This window comes from Xiphophorus couchianus, chromosome 4 (genome assembly GCF_001444195.1).
Source record: "Xiphophorus couchianus chromosome 4, X_couchianus-1.0, whole genome shotgun sequence".
NCBI lineage: Eukaryota > Metazoa > Chordata > Actinopteri > Cyprinodontiformes > Poeciliidae > Xiphophorus > Xiphophorus couchianus.
The window spans coordinates 27,475,821-27,496,148 of record NC_040231.1 but is presented as its reverse complement, the minus strand read 5'-3'; the positions used below and the strand labels follow the sequence as shown (position 1 = coordinate 27,496,148).

The following is a 20,328-nucleotide window of genomic DNA, read 5'->3' as shown; positions in this document are numbered from 1 at the left end:
AGTCTCCACATCATCTTAGATGGTTTCTGAATTTGTTCTTCATAAATGAATCACAGAGAACTGAATAAGATATGAGGAAAAAAGTTACTTGCACAAATTCCTTCTCCACTGTGAAACTAATAACAGCTGAATCATCTAGTCATGTTGAATTCATGATGTGCATCACGCAAATCTCCTTTGCATTAGAAATCTCCTCTGAGGACAATAGTCTTGTTCAATGTGTCCCTTTTTTAAATTTGAGCCCCTGCCCCTACCTTAGGTCTCTGCACGACCCTGCTCCTTCCCACAATTGCTAAGTCTTAGCCGGTCCGCGGTAATGAAAAGGTTGGAGACCACTGTTCTTAAAGTTTAAGGTAGAACATGTCAAAGTTTAGTCTTTCATGACTGGCATCCTCCAACTTTTAGCTGTTCCAAGTCCAACACATCTGAATGAGATAACTGAATGACTTACTCATCCACTCAACTTTCTACTGTGTCCTGCTAATATGCTAATTATGTGCAATAGTTGTGATTTAGGTGTGTTGACACAGAGATGCATTTAAAAGTTGTAGGACAGTGCTCTCTCGAGGACTGGAATTGGAAACAGCTTGGGCCAGTTTTAAAAACCATCTTTCTTTTTTTTTTTAATCATACATTTTCAGTGGCTTAAAATCCCTCCAGCAAAACTCCAGAAAGATTTCTGAAATTAGCACTTTGAGTCAAAGCTGGTCCTCCCTTCCCTGTTTCACAGATTTCATTCTCATTTCTGTTGTTTACAAGAACGACAGCCAAGTCCTTGGAAAGATATAACGTAAAGTTGGCTAGCGAACTGAGACCAGCTAGTTAGCCGACAAATATCAGCTTTCGGAGGAGCAGAACAGCATGAAGCCATGATATTCTACACAAGTAGCACATAAATGCTTCTGCTAAAGTCAGCAGGTGTTTGCTCCTTTAAGTACTTCTATCTCTATGTTCATCTCTTAAAAAGTAATTGGCTCGTTTTAAACTGACACTGACTTGAACTTTATTTGACCACTTGTGACTGAAGTAGCATTTAATTCTTTTTTCCCCCTCTTGAGTAACTCAAGTACTCAAGTATGTCAGTTAACCTTTGAACCACAGTTCCTAGGTTAACTCAAATACTTAAAACAAAAATGTCCTTCAAGAAATAAACAAAATATTAACTTGGGCAGGAAGCTAATGTTTTGTTTATTTCTTCAAGGACATTTTTGTTGTAAGTATTTGAGTTAACCTTGGAACTGTGGTATGGAATATGTAGTAGTAATAATAATAATAAAATCGGGTTTCAAAATGTAATAAAACAAAATTAAAACTGCATTATGTAATGATCAAAAATTTGATAAAATCCAATTTTCAATCCCTTAAGCCACACATGTAATAACATTGTGTGGCGTTTATTACAAAATGTGAAAGTAGTTATTAGGGTCATTGTAGATTCATCTAAAGAAGAAAAGAAGTAAACTTCTGGCAAAAAAATCTCAGACATTTTGAGATTAATCTCTGAGATTTTCTAGAAACAAACTTTTACGTTTCTGAGCTTGAAAAGTCAAAAAAAAAAAAAATCCCAGAAAAAAAAACTCTGAAAATTTTAGATTAATTTCTACGATTTCTAGAATATTTCAGAGTTTCAAAGTTCGGAAATGTTCAACTTTTAGAAATTTTCAGAATTTCATAAGTCAAAACCTAGTAAACTTATATTACTATCGGTGCCGACTTGGGCTTTGTACTTTAGAAGAGAATAGTCCTTTATTACCTTTTGAAAACCAAATGATTAAGACAAAGAAAAAAAGCACATCTTCATTATTTATTCACTGCAATTTATTGAGTTGATTATGTAAACTGATCAATATCTGGGTAAAGGAAAACATTTGATTAAATCAATTAAATCATACAGAAAAGAGGGCTTGACAAAAATGACAACAACAAGAATGGGAATGGAATTGGACAAAAGGAGCACATGCTTGTGTTTATCGGGTTCACCTACGTCAAAAGAGTCAAAATGACAGAGTATACAACAGAAAAAAAGTGGAAGAAAGGCAGCATATGCATTTCATCAGCTTCCAGAGGCAGTTGGTTGATGGATATGGAGAAGGGATCCACATTTCTTCCTTCATTCTTAAAAAATGAATAAAAGAGAAAGATGAAGACTTCCCTTGTTAGAAAGTCTCTTTTTCTTTTTTAATCCTCCTGCAGTTTTAAGAGACGGGGATTCAGACCCTACAAGTTTTTTACTCTGTACGCATTCTGACAGGGTGGCGCTGACCCCGTCTGTGCTTTTATGAGTTTTTTTTTTTTTTTTTTTTTGTGAGTGTGCGGTTTCGGATGTTGACGGGACAATTACCCCACTTCCCAGCTGTCTGACTGTGACATTTCCGCGCTCCTGGTCAGCGTTGGGCTCGGGTTAAAGAAAAAAAAAAAAAAAAAGTAAAATTCTACAAAGAAGTGTTAAGGAAACTGTAATGCGGTAGAAGAATCGAAGCTTCGTAACGCTGACAAATTAATAAAACTGGAAATATACCATGAAGGAAATTGGTTTACTGATTCAATATTGAGGGATAGTTGGACGTCATTGCAAGATAATTTCCAAGCCAGACAGTAAAGAAGTCCATCAACAAAGAAGTGAAACTCTGGGTTTCCTTCAAACCCGGATTTGTAGGAATTTCTACCATTTTCTGCAACAAGTAATGTAATCTCCAGATCAATAGCTATGGAACAACAAACAAAACAAGACCAAGTGTAACATACCTCACTCTGATGTGAATTTGTACTTGAAACCACTTTCGGGCCATGCCCAATGGTCTTTATTTGTTCGTATTTGTAGGCTTTGTTCTTAGATGTACATGGCAAGATAAAAAAAAAAAACAGTGCACAGCATAATATTTAACACAACTACAGCTATATAATCCAAGCAATACACATTTAATACATCAATAAGACAACTTGTAGGAGTTTCAGTTCGACACATTGCCGATGCTCCTGGGAATTTGATTGTACTCCGTGAGACCAACTTTTAATCAGAAATTCAATATTTCGTGACACGTTGGTAGAATTGATCAGAAGCTCGATGTATGCTAATGCCGAATCCTCCCACTCCAGGAGCCTGAACAAGCAAACCAATCATTTAAACCGCTATGTACACAACAGAGGAGTTATACAAGGACTGTTTTGATGTGTCGACACTACCCACTAAAGTATGGAAACTTAGCTTAGACTCGGTGCTGCATTTTTTGCTTCCTACCATAAGTGCAATTGGAGGTGGTGTGTTCTTGGCTGTATAAAGACAGCAGATCACTCAATCACCCCTGACAATGTATGTGGGCTTGTCGCAAGTGAATACCAATGAGGAAAGGGATTCTACTGCACATTTTAGTGGGATGTACACTCTGTTCCATTTAATGGTGATGACACGACCTTCAGTGTCCTTTATGTATGCATATCATTAGACTAAGATGCTCTCACACTAGCAAAGACACTCACCTCCTGCAGAGACATTATTTTACTTTTTGTCCCCTAATCACATGGGAAGGAAACCAAAATTACAGGTTACAGCTCTCTAAAGTAACCACCTGTTATTTATCACTAGCTGTTTTTTTGTACTTTTATTTAAAAGGGACAATACACATTACTTAGCACTTCAGTCAGCTGTGTAAATATTTCACGTTTAGTTATAGGTGTTCATTTCTATATGCGTTCTCTGGCAGTTCAAAGGTATAAAATACATAAAAAAATAAATAGAAATTAAAAAAAAATCAGAACTTAATTAAAAAAAATCTCTATGCACCTGATCTTGAAAAATTACAAATAAGGAGCGCTAAATAGGCAAAAACTTGCACAAGCAGTAAGTTAGTGTGTTGGACATGATCTACAAAGATTGATTTTGGAAATTGATTGACACAAATCTGATTCTGGTTAATTGCATTTTGGGTGGTAAGTCATTACATTTGTATTCCCTCCTTCTACAGTTTCGTAATTTCTGATGATCACCATATGGATGCATATTCATGAAGGCAAACACGCTCAATGGATTGCGGCTGGTGTGCTGGTTGATTTTGCGGACGCAATCTTGTTTTGCGTGTTGTTTTTAGATCAAGTTTGCATTTTGTACGTGCAAACCTTTGAAAGATCAGAGCCAAAGTGAATATATCATTCTTACATGGTTGCTACTACAGTTTTTGTGTGTACAGCATATACTCCCTAAACAACGTGCATTTATCAAACCTTATAAATTGCTAACAGTCTTTTTTTTATCCATGCTTACAATTGCTTCCACGATTTGTACCTCTAAATTCTTTGCTGAATTGTGATTGGGTCAAAATTTCAACACAAGCTATCATGGGTCCACTTGATGTTGTGACAAGATTATGTCATTTTCATCTTTATTCAGGAAACAAAAATAATTGGAAAATACAATTGTTAGTAAATTTGGTCCTTTTTGATGCAGGTCATCAAAGAAGAAGAAATACCTAAACTGCTCCAGCTAAGGAGTTTAGCGAGGAATGAGTTGCCTTTTGCAGAATCAGCTGTGAACTCTTTTCTTGTTTCTTGTTGGTGTGAGATTGAATTCCTAAATGCAAAGTCAGCAAGGTAACGCATCAGCATGACATGTGTGGAATCTCCATATATTTAAAGCATCAATCCGGAGACTAGTTGATTATCTTGGGAATCGATTGCAGTCAAAAAGATTAGGTTGAGGATAAATGAATTTGTTTCACCAGACACACACGGACATGGTGTCAATGTTGTTGGTATTGTCAAATAATACAACATGGGTTATTCAAGAGTTATTTTGAATGTAATTTGTTTTAATAGAATATTGTCTCCAGAAATACAATATGCATCACCCTGTCATGTAGAGAAACAAGAAAACACACCCAGGATTTGAAGGGTTTGTTCTTAAAGTCTAGATGGTCTACAAATTTTATGTGCTCCAACTAGTTTGTGCAAGAGCATAAAGTGTACTGATGTGCTAAAAGGTTCTGTGCAGAATTAACTTTGCAAACCAGTACCTGTGTTTTCTGCACAGAGTAGACTTTTCCCTCCCTGATATGCAACCTGCTTATGGCAGATTGAGCGACTGGGATGGCTGCTTTCTAACTGGGGAGCAGTGCAGTCATGCACAGTGTGGGGGTAACAGATGGTAGTGCCAGTGAGTGGTTTTGGATTTGACACCTTTCACTGTAACGTTGGAAGAGAGATTTCCGCAACAGGCTGTGACAAAACATCCACACATACAACATCAGTGAAAATACCTTTAACTTTCAATAAAAAAGTTATAATCTGGAAGATACTAGAGCTTATTGATTCGACAACATGAATGTAGTATGTTACTTTTAATGTGATGTCGCTGTCTCATTTTACTTATTTATTTATTTCTTTATTATCTACAATAACTTTCTCTGTACAGTGTGCATTCCAATGTACTACCATTTTCCCCGGGGGGTCAAATGATCGTGAGCCGAATTATTCAGAAAGCAGGTCAGGTTTCACTTTTAGTTGGACGCATTCTGCAGGCCAAACTGAGTGAAACTGCATCACTGTATAAAGACAGAATAATGGTATTACTGCATGGTTGCTGTCATAGTTAAGTCTGTCACATTAATTCTGTAGCAGCGTCTCAGTTTTGCATCACACATGGGATGTGAAATTTGTTGCAGTTATGTGTAGGAATTTTGTCTAAAAATTGTAGCACTGACTCATCTAGTGGTCAAATTGTGTATGCTAGTTTCAGTTGCATTGTGAGGCAATTCCAGAATTTTATGTTCCCATAGCATCATGAAATGAAAGGCATATATACAGTATGTCTTAGCATAATTGGGATATAGTATTTTGCTTTCTATTCAGCCGGATAGCCTTATTATAATAACAGAAATATAACAGGTTTTTGTTGTTATGCAACCTTTCATTGTATAACTCGTATGTCACTCAGTGAAGCATTTAAAATCAACCTGTCATAAGATCATCTTGATAAACGGTGTTCCTTTGACCATGAGAAAAATACAGTTTATTTCTACTTTAATATATTATACTTTTTTGGGTCAAAGGGTTTCTGACAGTGTATTGTAAGCCTGGCTGACCTGTTTAGATATTGTTAATAATGTTTCCCAATTACACATAATTACTTAGTGATATTTTCAAATTTCCTGTCAACTTCAAACATTTTTCCTCTGGATTTAGCCAGTTTTCTGGGGGAAACCCTGGGTCAGTTTGCATGAGTTAAACCAATAAGTGTCTTCAATGGGTTAAAAGGCAAGATGCAAAGATTTGCTTAAAACTGCAGTCGGAAAAATACATTCAGCAATCCTACAATTCACATATTGTCCGTTTTTGTATTTCTCCTAACTAGTTTTTTGGGAATGATGTAGCCAGTTAATCTGGGAACGTCAAATCAAGTCTGATGATCCCATCTCAATGTTTCTCATTATCACTGAGGTCAGACTTCAGCACACCAACTTCCTTTGACCCAATTTTTTTTTATTTTAGCAATTTGCATATGAATGTCAAGTATTAGATACATGTGCACGCCCTGCAAAACACCGCAATTACCCAAGCAATTCCATTCTTTGTCTCTTTCCTAATTCGGTGCTCAGTGAAGCGCTGCTTCACCAGTCTTTATCTAAATTTCCTTTTCCACAGAGCCGGAAACAGGAGCTTCCCAGAGAGGAGCAGGGTCCGTCTATAAAGAACCTGGACTTCTGGCCAAAACTCATCACTCTTATGGTATCAGTAATCGATGAGGACCGCACAGCCTACACACCAGTCATTAATCAGTATGTACTTCTTCATTTTATTTCACTTTACTTTTTCTTTTCTCCCTTTTCCCAAGGCATCTAGTCATTGATTAGTATTGTATTTAATCAAATACGTGCTCAAACTGCATTTAGGTCGATGCCGATGTGTTTGATGGGTGAATGGTAATCTTATTTGGGATTAAACACCTTTGTCAATTTCACCTGAGATCTGCTGAATACTTCCTAATTGAAGACAGTATATAAAAATGCATAAGTTGGTAAAATATTGACAAACATGTCAATAAATGTTACCATATATGTCCGATTTTTTTTTACGATATGATTAGAAAACTAAAGGACGGAAAATGTCACTCTTGAAAAAAACAAACAAATAGGCCTGTCACAATAACAAATTTTACTGGCCAATAAATTGTCCCAGACGTTATTGCGAAACGCAATAATATTGTTGTTTTGAGACCATTTTCAAGTAACATAGTGCTAATGTCATAAAGACGCAAGAAAGAATGATCAAAGATCAATAAACTGTCATTTCTAATGAACATTTAACACTGGTCCTGTAAGACATTTTAAGTGCCAAAATAAATAAACAAAACAGGAACAATAAATAAAATGAATTATGAAGTCTTTGTGAACAAAATTATCCTTCATAAAAAAGGGCTACTTGAAACCAATGAACCAGACTGAAGCATTTTGTCATCCAGTTTTGGGTAAAAAAAAAAAAAAAGAGAGAGAAAAGCTATAAATAATGCAACAGGAAATTATTGAATTTCTTTTAATTTATGAAGCCATTAATTGATTTATTGCCTATTGCAACGGGCCTATGCACAATCTACATTGCAAGGGGCATAGACTGGTAAAGGTGGTCCCATTTTTATTATTAAACAATGTTCTGTGGGAAAAACCTGCATTCTGACATCCATATGGATATTACTGCAGCAGTTGTCACCTGCAACGTATGACAGAAAAGAAATAAAGAAACCTGAGCTGATCTCATGGACTGTGTGCCACTCCGATACCAATCTGATGGGATATGATTGCATCTGTGGGAAATGGGTTCAGCCCACAGGGACCGAGCCTCGTAAACCGCAGGGCCAAAAGGAAGCCATGTTAATATCCGGCCTCTATCAGACACTTTATTACACTGTTCTTACGTTCGTTGTTAATTCTCCGACTGGTCTGACGTGTTTTGGTGGCGACGCACTCAGTACTGGGTCTCTTGTTAAAATGTGATGGCTGATGGTCGTATGGTATTATCGGGTTAATGAAACGTGGCCAACAACTGTGTTTCTCTTTTTAGCTGGTTTCCAGTTACTGCCTTTTTTTTTTTAGAGCTGAACTATTCCTCTACAGATTTGATCCAACCCCATTATCGGTTTTAGAACTATAATAAAAGAAGATGTAAAAACAGTAGTAAAAACTGCCCACCGTCCATGAGCATTCGTTAATTATTTATATTTGGAGCAGAGTTGAAGTCGCTGTAAAACAGGGTTTTACTGGCAAAGATGAAAGGACTTCAGTGTTGTGAGAGTTTTGCCTGTCATGTTTGCGATTGTCAAAGCATTTCCAGATGCAAAATGTTTCATGGCAGACAGGAGGCTGTAGCTCAGTAGGATGAAACAGAGCATTTTTCTGTAGCTTCGTTCGTTTGGCGAGGTGTGAATGCCCAATCAAACTCTGACGTGGACCAGAAAACCGAACTCTGCCTAGAAAGCTTGGATGATTCGGTTGAAATGAACTCTGGTGCGGTTTGAAAGCATATGTAGATGCAAGCGAACTGGAGACCGCTCCAAAAGCAGGAAGTGAACGATAGCGGCAGGGCATTTTGAGGTCAACAGAGACAAAATAAAGGCGCGAGTCTTGCATGACGGGGAGAAATAGCTTGTGATCTTCAACTTGAGATAAAAGAGAAAGCCTACAACCGCTAAAATTTGACTCCACTCCATTTTTGTTTAGATGTTGTGAAGAAGGAAGTTGCGCTGGTCTTCTTCGGCGTTTTCTCTCTCATTTCCTTCAGTAGTTCTTGGTGCAGCGCCACCACAGGTTGTTCAAAGGGTTTGGATGGTTTGACGCAGAGCAGTGTCAAAGCAAACCGCACCTGCTGAAAATGTAACAAAATGTTGCAATTTTGGTTCCCAATCCAACCGAGTCTACCAAACTATCAAGTGTGAAAAAAGCCCTGAATCAACAGCAGACATTTCAGAACATGTTTCCTTTTAAATAGATCTTACACCCTAATTATATTATGTTTGTTAATGTTTTGTTTTAATGACATGGGAAGTTATCAGGTAAATAACACTCTCATGTTACTTTCCTGCAAATCTTAACACTTCAAGACTTCCAAAAATTCCCAACATAAACTGTTGCAGCTCTTACATATCCTGTACCCCAATGTCCCATCTACACTGTGTTCCAAATTATTATGCAAGTGATATTTTCTCAGATTTTCTTAAATGCAAATGATGCTCAGTATAATGTTCAAGTCATGAACTATTACAGTATAAATCAAATTTTACTGAACAAAGCTCCCCATGAGAACAGTATTTTTTTCAAAAATAAAAAACTCAAAATGCACTGTTCCAAATTATTATGCAGCAAATAATAATAATAATTCAAGCTACACCTTCATGGACTCTGAAGGGTTCGACCAATGATTCTCTCCCCATGATTTTGGCCCAAAGCATGACTCCACCACCTCCTTGCTGACGTCACAGCCGTGTTGGGACGTGGTGGTCATCCACCACCAATCCACTACTGCGTCCATCTGGACCATCCAGGGTTGCACAGCAGTCATCAGTGAACAAGTCTGTTTGAAAATTAATCTTCATGTCCGGCTGGTCCCACTGCGACCGTTTCTGCTTGTGAGCTCTGGTTAGTGGTGGCTGAATAGCAGGTTGATGCACCACAAGCCTCTGGAGGATCCTCCACCTTGAGGTTCCAGAGGCACCAGCAGCTTCAAATAACTGTTTGCTGCTTTGTAAGGACATTTTAACAGCTGCTCTCTTAATCCGATGAATTTGTCTAACAGAAACCTTCCTCATTCTGCCTTTATCTGTACAAACCCATCTTTGTTCTGAATCAGCCACAAATCTCTTCACAGTACGATGATAACGATTCAGTTCTCATTAAATATCTAATGTTTTCATACCTTGTCATACGGCACTACACTATCTGATGATTTTAATCAGCAGAGATCCTTTCTCTTTCCCATATTGCTTGAAACCTGTGGCCTGCTTAATAATGTGGAACATCCTTCTTAAGTAGATTTCCTTTAATTGAGTTCACCAGACAAACTAATCAACCAGCTCTGTGAAATTAATTATAGTGATTCAAAGAGCCCTGACACACAATACCATCTAGAAATTTAATAGCACAGCAAAAAATTTAATCTTTATGACACTAAAATCCAATTTGCATAATAATTTGGAACACGGTGTATATTCTTACACTTTATGCAGACAAGTAAATTTTGCTACTAATTATTTAACCTCTGGTCCTTTATCATACATAGAACGAAACGTCATGCTGCAATATTAATTGTGAGTCTGACCTGGTAGCAGGCATGCGTTGTGCCATCGCTCACTAATTGCAAAACATGTTTCATTTTCCAGTACAGGCCAGCTGAGCGCTGGTCAGGGGCCATCAAGCTATAAATCATCATATTCAGGTCACCAGCTGATTTCTTAGGGCAACTCTAAAAATAATCTTATTAAGACCACAGCAAGCCTCTGTTATTCATTAGAACAGGAGGGGGGAAAACAAAAAAATGTTTCCTGTTGCAGGGGAAAAGGCTTGCCCTATTCATATGATTTGGTGTAATATGATAAACAATGTACATGGCTTGAGAAAAAAAAACGCATTAAAATGTAGCATGTTTGTGTCCCTCGTACACATTCGCTCTTTTTTTCTTCTTCTCCTTCTTCTCGCTGATTTACGATGCTTATTAGGCCTTTGTTTATGCCTTGAGCTTTCCTCTCCTATACCAGCTAATGACAGCTTTGCAGTATTCATGCTCAGTGTCTCCACCTTTTTTTTTTTTTTTTGGGTCAAGCTGAAGAGTGACAGCGAGTGTGATGTTTTCCTTTTTTTTTTGTTTTTTGTTTTTTTCCTCCACAAACTTGCGAGTGGACTTGTTGCCTTTAAATAATAGGCTCTGCAGCCAGAGGGAAATAGCTGTCAGTCTGTTGCTCTCTGCTGAAAATATTTATGTGGGAACAAAGCCGCTGGAAATTTGAGGCAGTAAACTGATCCGCAGAATTGATCTCATGATAGGAAATATAAAACAGAATGCTGTAGTTGTTTTTCAAAGTTAAAAGGAGAAGAAGAAGAAGCAGCAGCAGCATGCCGGGATGTTCTGAGAAAAAAAATAATTCTTCTTGCAGATAATGCTTCTCTCCAGCAAAACGTAAATTGTGAAGCAATCCCAAACATGTGCACTGACTGCAGATTCATATTCATTTCCATTATAAAGGGTTTTCATTGCATGATTCAGCCATAATACGCCCAAGCGGGTGCATGACGAGACTGAGGAATAACGTCTGAAAGCAGAAAGGTTTTCGAAATGGTAGAGGAAGTACAACAGCAAAAATAAATCAAAATAGTTTATATTTTGTTTCATTAGAAGCTCAAACTTTATGGAGTTTATTTGGATTTTAAACGGTAGCCTATAAAAATGCAACGCATGATTGGCAAGTAGAAGAAAGTTAACTCAGATTTTATTTGTTTTTTACCAATAATATTTGTCATTGTGACATGTTTGTGTGTTTAGTGTCCCTGAATCAATAAACCCGAGTCAATAATTCAACCACAATTAAATGTCCTGTGGATATTTCGGGGTGAGACAATAAAGGCTTACCCAGTCTTTCTTTCTAAGATATCTCAAACTTTGTCAGGTTGGGTGGAGAGGGGCTTTGAAGAGATCTCTTCAAATCGTTCCACATATTTAGAATTTTGGTTGAGTCTGAATTTTTATTGGGTCACTCCTTCCAACAACGGATTTGAGCGCTTCCATAAAAGGTGCGCCGGTTCTAGTCCTCCTGTCTACACACTCTCCCTCGGCCGAAACGAGTTGCCACGGGCAACTCCTCTGATTAGCACTCCGCTTGGCCGACTGGCAGGTCGGTTTAGGTGAAAGGCCGCGTCCTGGTTAGTTTGAGGTTCTGCCATCTTTCCTCGCACTTTTTTTTAAGAGATGCGTTGAATAATTCCTCCTGAGGGCTTCAAATATTAAAACGTCCCATAACCCGGTTGCACATTTGAATGCAAATGTACAGCACAGTTTTCAGACCGCTGTTCAAACAAATGATAACGCGTCGATTTGAAGGTTGTGTTTTTAGAGTGACGGAATGTGAAACATTTTAAGGATGTGAACATTGCTTAATGGCACTTTATGTAGACTGTAAAAAATAAATAAATCAAATTTACGGTAAAATACCAGCAGCTGTAGTTGCTAGAATTTTACTGCAATTCTGTAAATACTGTATTTCTACAGTATTTTACCATAAATGTTTTACTATATATTTTTTTTCTCCATATGACTTCTATTAGATGATTTATCTTGCAAGAAGATTTTGTCCTTTTTTGGCAGGAGAGGCATTTCGTTTGCTGTACGACACAACACAGCCTCCATTAAAAAAAAGTGAAATATTTCCAGATAAAATCACCATCTTCGGGGGTGGCTCGGTCATCCATAAATGTCCTCCCATCATTTCGCCAAGCCACGGATAATTAAACCGACGACATCTCGCATTCAAGCTTTGACTGGAAATCCATACACATTCAAAGCAGATTACTTGCCAATTAGGCTGCCACCAACCTCTGTCTCTCCCTTAAAGTGTTGATGTTTCCTCCCACACTTGCTCTTATGCATAACCGTTTCTTTCCCATTTACCCCTCAGCTCAACCAAAAGTTTTGGGAGTGGCAAAACGGGGGGTGGAGGGGAAGTACACTGAGAGACAGAGCGACCAAACCCACTTCCACATCTGCTAAGAAAGCTGCTGAAAAAGTCAGAGGAAGGGGAGGACGTCAGAGTCGTCCGGTTATTGTCGCGTGGAAGCATGAGGGTGACTGGAATTTCTCTCCATCCCGACAGGTTTCCGCAGGAATTGAGCGCGGGAAAAATCAGCGCCGAGATCATGTGGAACCTGTTTGCACAGGATATGAAGTACGCGATGGAAGGTCAGTAAATCTGTCAATCCGTTATCGTGTGTGTGTGTGTGTGTCTGATGGAGCGAAAGAATCAGATAAAAGAGCTCAACCGAATGAATGTTGGTCTGGAGTGTATTGTGTCAGCTAATTAGCAGCTTTACTGCCATCTCATTTCACTCAACCCTGCTACGGTTTGAATGTGCCACTCTGCTGTGTTCCCTTAATTGGCTGGTGCTGAGAAGTGTTTCTTTTTCTTGGCTTTGTCCCGCATGTGGTCATCTTTACTGCCTATCTAGATTACACTTCCCCCTACCTATCGATCCCTGCAGAGAAAAAGGAAACTTCTTTAAATCAAGATCAACAGTTGATCAAAGGCACAGCAAAAAACTGATCAGACGCTCTGCTATTTTTTCTTTCTTTTTTCTTTTTGTTTCCCTTCTTGCTTATTTTTGTGCCTGTGTAAATCCAGCAGCGCTCGCAAGTAATTTTAGATGGGGAAAAAGGAAAAAAAAAAAAAAGAATCTACAAAGAAGGACCGGTTTTGTGCTTGAGAAAGGGGCATGTGTGAGATTTGTGTTGTTCACTTTAACCCGTGACGACAGGGTGGCCGGTAGTCATGACTCACGAGGTTTAAAATCCGAAAACGTGTGACAGAAACGCAGCAGCCATTGTAAGCAGTTCCCCTTGCATTGTCCTGTGTATTGGGCAGTTGAAATAAGATATTTAATACACTATAAAATGTTGAAACCTTTTTTCTTCTTCTAATTGGACTAAACAATTTCTGTTTTATGTCAGTCGGGAATACCAATGTTATTTCTATTTGCCTAATTCAAGAGTAAATAGAGAGAATTTTAGATTTTCTTTTCTTCAGTGTTGGGAAATGTACATAAACTGATATTTTTGTGCATTTAAACAACTTGAGTTTGCCTCGATAAAGTCACAGTTTTGTGATCTTTCACATCACTGAGCCTTAGGCACACTGTATCTTAAGTCAACATCTCAAACAAACTGCTTGTGTTTCGGCCGTAGTGATTTAATACCCTAACCCCTACCCTAACCCTAACCCCCTAACCCCAAATTCACCTTACATAAAATCCACTTTTTTATATGCCTCTCTCTCATAAGCTTTGAAAGTTAAGTATTGATTTTGTTTTAATGTCTGCATCCCAAAGAAAGCAGGGAATCAAACGCTAAATCTCAAATTGCTTTGCTGCTATGGGAGAGAGAGGGTGTTTCTCTTTTTGTCTTCGAGTGTTGACTTTAATCCCTAACTCCTATTTTTAATTTTTTTTCCCAAACCCAAACTCCCAGAAGTCGTTTGCCTCCTGAGTTCGGTCTTTTAAGTTGCTCACTTCTGAATGTAACTTTGTAGTATTTAACATGCAGCGTGGATGTGGAAGGCTGAGCAGATTTATTAGGACTTGGGCTGCGAATGAATGTAAAAAGATGTTTATCGAGTGCAGATAGAGGACGGATTCTTCAGTATGAACTACTAGGGTAATATTTGTGAAACTGAAATAGTCACTTTATAAGTATAAGCTTCAACAGATGATGAATTACCATGAATCGTGGCTGTCGACATGAATTTTGTGGCTTCAAGAAAGATAAAGAATTCACGTAGAAACTCCATTTTGAATATCTTAATGAGGCCAAAGTGAATTTAAATCCTTATTTACATCTCAAAAGACTAACAACTGGGTCACTGTGTCAGTTATTTTGTTCTGGTTGGCATTCGCGTGCAACACACACAATAAAATGAACCCTTCATGGCAGGTTAAGACTGCTCCTTGGTTTAACAAGCCACACACGATTGTGTTGCAGACAATTTAGAAAGCCTTGTGTTACTGTGATGATGTTTCACCCTGACCATCAACCGAAGCGCACTCACGTGATTCTTTGTTTCTCTGCGTCCTGGTCACAGTTCTAACATGGTTTCTGCACCTGCATCATCAGTTTTTTGTCCCGCTGCGTGGGTGGAGCCGCTGTCAGTGTTAACAGCTTATTATCAGCGTGAAAGAATGAACTAGATTATTCATTTATTTGACTTGCCTTGGAGAGTTGACATTTTTTTGTGCTTTCTTTCATACGCAATGGCAATAAAGGAAATTCTGATTCTAGTTGGAGACCCAATTCAGAAGCATCGAGTTTTGTTTTTACGAGTCTGTTCTTCTGTTCTGAAGCCTACGGTCCTAAATTTAATGTAACAAGGACGCCTCAGCATCATCTTGGAATATTTACAACTTGTTCTTTCTTTTTTTAGTCAACCAGCCTATGCACAATTTGGAGATGTGTGCTCCACTCCATGGGGTGCCTTGCACATACTGACGTCTCTTTGCAGTTGGCTCCGTTGTTGAACAGTATTTATAAGAATAGATTTATCACTAGAATGTCTGGGTTTTCGATTTCTCCCCAGAATGGCTGAACAGGGCCAAAAGGCCCTGAGTCCACCCTGACGACTCTGATGGCTCAAATTAGCATTCTTCTTCAATTGTAAATGTGGCCGTTGACCGTCAGGCCAGAAGGTGGGAGTGTGAATAGTCCATGTTGGGGGTGGGTATCTATGATACCTGCAGGAGATCAGATCTCCTGTAGGTAATGCTCTTCAGTTTAGTTTTGAAGCATACATGAAGTGTTTTTGGAGAGATGTGACCTTTTGCAGCTGATCCATGATGTTGTGCTGCATTATCCAGGTCATTTTGCCAAATGTACATAGAGTTTGCAAAACATACAATCTGTTTCAAAAAATATGCAAAGGTTTTTCTAAAAGAAATGAGTAATGTTTCTCTTTGAAATAAAGCTAAGAGGGTATTAATTGTGTTGATCCACCTCAAACAAATCATGCAAAAAGTGTAAGCAAAAGAAATCTGGGAGACTTAGCACATGCAAATTTGCATGCAGCCTTTTGTGCTGTGGAGGATAAATAGGTGACTGCTTCACCTATTTAGTTCACAAGAACTAATGGCATTTATTTCAGTCATAATCTTGTGGGGGGTGACCAAGGTTCCATCACTATGTGACAGCTGGTCAGCAAACCTGGCAAACATGATTGACATGGCAGCACTGAATGCACATGTGCTTTATCAGGCATGCATTGGGGTGCAGGAGAGACGGGTGGACTTCCTGGTTGAGCTTGCAAAAGAGTTCGGTAACTCTCATGTGAGTGAGAAGAAGGCACACAAGGAGAAACTGCTTCGGCAACAACCTTCCACACCCAGCTCAGGCAAAAGGGCGAAGTGTCAGGTCAACCATCGATGCAGGATGCGTGTCCTGAGGCCGAAACATCATCAGTGACCCCTCACACCCCCACCATGGACTGTTCTCCCTGCTGCCCTCTGGAAAGAGGTTCTGCATCATCCGGTGCAGGCCCACCTGGTTCCGAAACAGCTTTTTCCTACTTGCCATCAGACTGCTGAGCTCTTAACTGGACTGCACTCAAAAACTGGTCTCCACTTTATACCTTGCACATGTACAGAGCTAAATAACTTCTATTTTACTGTCAGTCCTGCACTTTATATTTTATATTTAGATTTATATTCATATTTTATACTGTATTTTATTTTACTCACAACATTGGAACCTCAAACATTATCCTGAGCCGTATGCAACGAAATTTCGTTCTGTATACACCCTGTGCATTGAAAATGACAACAAAGTCAGTCTAAGTCGAAGTCTAAGTCTAAGTCTAAGGAACAATTGTGCAACTGTGAGATGCGTTGAGGCCATTACCAGGGTACTTCTAAGGTAATGGCCCTAGGTAATGGCCCTATTTACTGAACAAAAGCACCTGCTAGATAAGATCCTTCAGGCCAGTTGGACTATCTCTAGCCTGAATAGGTATATGTCCAAATGGCCTAACTCCAGCCATTCTAGTGTTATGATTCGCTCAAAATTAATTTAACCATAATGTCCATAGCAGCCGTGCCCGCCGAGTGTGTTTAATCAATTTGCTTTGATTGCTGCCAGCCTAGTGTGAGCTTGATGAGGTTGTAGCCTTGGTAGGAGGCTAGCGAAGCTAATCGCCACAGATAAGCTGCTGCTAACAGACTCCTGCACTCCGCAACTAGGAACAGTGTGTTCCAAGCCATGATACCGCCACAGCAGTAAACCCCCACAAAGTCACAGCAGATGTTGTGTGCATGCATAAAACAGCAGGGGAACTCTCATTGTTAAGACAGCGAGCTGTTAATGCGCCCCGCACCCCGAAGACTTCTTTATGATTCTGCAGAGAACCTTAATGTTCCGGCGGACTCTTAATGTTGTGCTGACATCTTTATCGGGCAGGAGTGGGAGCTGAAAAGCACAGAAACCGTGTTGCTTTTCAGAAAAGCAGAACATAGTCGGTGATTTGTGGATTTGGTTGCGTTTGATTCTGGGTCTGGAAGATGTTCTGCTGATTCAACTCATATTTTCTTCGTCGCAAGTTCGCCCTCCGACACGCATCTTTGCCGACCGAAGCCGGACAGAGAGCTTGATATTTGATGCCTTGAAAGGGGGGAGGGGGGTTGGAAGTGGCAGGAGCAGATCTGCGGTGAGAGTTGATGTTCTTGAAATTGCTATTTAAGCCACCAGGAAATGATTAGCAGAACCAAGCAACCTGCTTGTGGTCGGTGCTCTGCTAAGTGCTTTGCCTTGAACTACAGCGTTACAACGTTTACATGTCAAGACAGCAAATGAGATGCTCATAAACTCCTACACCTGCCGTGTTTTCTTATAAGGTTTGAAATGTAATTTGCTTTAGGTTAGAACGAGAGGGTAGGATTCAGAATGCAGATTACCTTCTTTTGCATGTAATTTATGTGTTTTATGAACTCCAAAATCGGTCTGTGGGAATATTTTAGAGCACTTCTCGCTCCCTCTGCTGCCAAGCTTTAAAAAGATGCTGATTTCCTTTTTGCAATAGGACTTGGCACCTGCCTACACAGCTGATAATACCAAGGCCTGCTGTAATGCTTGAGTGATATACTGTAGAACCCATGGACAGACGTTTCAGCAGCTTTTCTGATTACATTGATTTCAGTAGAAAACAACTGTGATCCATTAGGTTTTATGTAATATACAGCTCTGGAAAACATAAAAAAAACACTTAAAGTGATCAGTTTCTCTGATTTTACTTTTTATAGGCATATGTTTGCGTAAAATGAACATTATTCTTTAATTCTATGAACTACTGACAACATGTCTCTGAAATTCACAGCAAATAGTTTGTTTTTATTTGCAGAGAAATGAGAAATGGACAAAATAGCAAAAAAGATGCAGTGTTTTCAGATCTCAAATAATGTAAAGAAGACAAGTTCATATTATTTTAGACACAACAACACTAATGTTTTAACTCAGGAAGAGTTCAAAGATCAATATTTGGTGGAATAATGGAGGCCAGTGCAGTGGGCAACAATGGCAAAAATATTTGACATGGGATGTTTATATTTTTGTTCAGTATATATTTTTTGTGATATTGAATGAAATCTACAGCAGGAAATGCTATCCAGCTAGCTAGCTATCTATGTAATTTAGCCCTTCAATTAAATGATCATTTATTAGGAAGCAGGTGTATGTATAACATGTGTACATTAATATTTTCTGTGATCCATGGATTTATATTTGATCATTTCTTGTTACTGTGCCACATTGCTATTCGTCTTGGTTTCTAAAATTATTAGATAATTTCTTTTCTGATTACAGTGATGCAATACTTCACAGTGTTTGTGTCACTCATGCTGTTATTTCTGCGGTTTATTTCATTCTCCCTGCAGATTTTTCGACCTCTACCACACGAGCTCCAAACCACCTACTGAGCCCTCGGTGCATGTTGCTGTTGATCTCATGTAGTTGTGTTATTGCATCTGCTTTTGAGCTTCAGCGGCCCAGCTGTCAGAGCATTTTCGGCAAACGGAGCCTAATTGGACTTCTGATTCTGGTTTAAAAACACCACCACCACCTCCGTATTACTCGTTGAAGCAACGCAGTAGAACAATTTCAAATTGCGGTATGATGCATGCGGTAAGTGTCACTTCTCCTTGCAGCCGGGGATCATTGTAGAAATTACAATGTAATGTAGTTACATTGCCCATTTACTAAACTTGTAATTTAGTAAATCAGTGACGAATAACACAGAGAGGGTAGTTCTATCTCTTTTTTTTCTTTTCTTTTCTCCTAGTGCATATCTGAGTCAGGGCAGGAGAACATGTGACATGTGACCACATAGGGTGTCTCTGACTGCTGTCACGGCAGGTTTACGTTGTGTGTGTTTGCGTGTGCAAGTGTGCGATTTGCCCCCCTGAGGGTGTCCGCGTTACAAAAGGAGATAAGAATCATAGATGCACTCAGTCACATATACCCTCCCTCTCGCTCCTTGAGCCCGACTCCTCTCTCCCTGCTTGGCCTCCTCTTGCCTCCACTTGTCATTGCCCCGGCGCGCGCCCACAGTGACACGTGCCAGGAGGAAGACATGACTTGTCATGTTCCTCCGAGGAGCACTTTGAATTACTGCTCATTTCTGGTTCCTTGTGCTTGGCTTGTTGTACGTTCGGGTTTTGATTTGTTGGTTACGGGGTTGCGCGTGTCTGAAGGACAGTCCGACGTCTCGTAAACCCCAACGTGATGGGGCTGCAGACGCGCACGCTCCGAATCGTATCATCGCCTCTGCTGTGAAGGTCTTCAGAAAAAAACAAACAGAAAAAAAACAAAGGAACATAAAATGTCTTGTCTAATTCAGTGCAAGTTCAATGTTCAGAGGAAATAATGTACGTAATGTTGCAGAATGTGATGCAGGTTCATAATATGGAAAGAAAAAAAGAAACACTGATCTCGACAATTGCTACAAATAAAAACATATATAGGAAAATTTTTATTATTATTATTGTTACTATTTTGTGAAATGACTCATAAATCAGACTGGATGCATTTTTTGTGAAACGTCGCAATGTCAAAAGTTGAATTTTTGTAGCATACTTTGAAAAATGCCTAGAGCTAAACAAAGTGCTTTACGGTTAATCTAAAACAAAATAGATAAGACAAAGAAAAAATATAAATAAATGTATATAGAAAACAGAAAACGGCGAGATACACACTGCTTTCATATTCCATTGGCATAAAATGCCAGGGTATGAAAACGAGTCTTGAGTCGTGATTTAAGCGTCTCTGTGGTCTGAGCAGCAGCAAGTACTGCTAGTTTTGCAAAGTTTTGCAAAGGTCCGGTCACCCTTACTTTTCAGTCTGGAGCTCGGAATATCTAAACGAGACGGGCCGCTTCACCGGACCGCTCTTACATTTTTGAGAACGTTGGGGGAGATCCATTAGGCCTAGACCAGACCGGGCCATGCTGTTTAAAACAGAGATTCACTCAGATGGGAGAAATGTGTCCATGCTTTCAGGTGCTAGCTTGAAGATGAGCTGCAGAAATCTGGAATATCAATATTCAAGTCTTGCGGCAGACTC

At 39.1% G+C, this 20,328-nt stretch overlaps 1 protein-coding gene across 5 annotated transcripts in view; it reads left to right on the top strand.

Moving 5' to 3' along the window:
* unc13c (unc-13 homolog C (C. elegans)) overlaps positions 1-20,328 on the top strand; it is a 164,028-nt gene that overhangs the window by 86,898 nt on the left and 56,802 nt on the right. For all 5 annotated transcript variants that reach the window (XM_028014537.1, XM_028014536.1, XM_028014535.1 and 2 more), the window contains 2 exons: positions 6,634-6,767; positions 12,839-12,924. In XM_028014537.1, the coding sequence (XP_027870338.1) occupies positions 6,634-6,767; positions 12,839-12,924 (220 nt within the window). The remainder of the gene's footprint in view (positions 1-6,633; positions 6,768-12,838; positions 12,925-20,328) is intronic.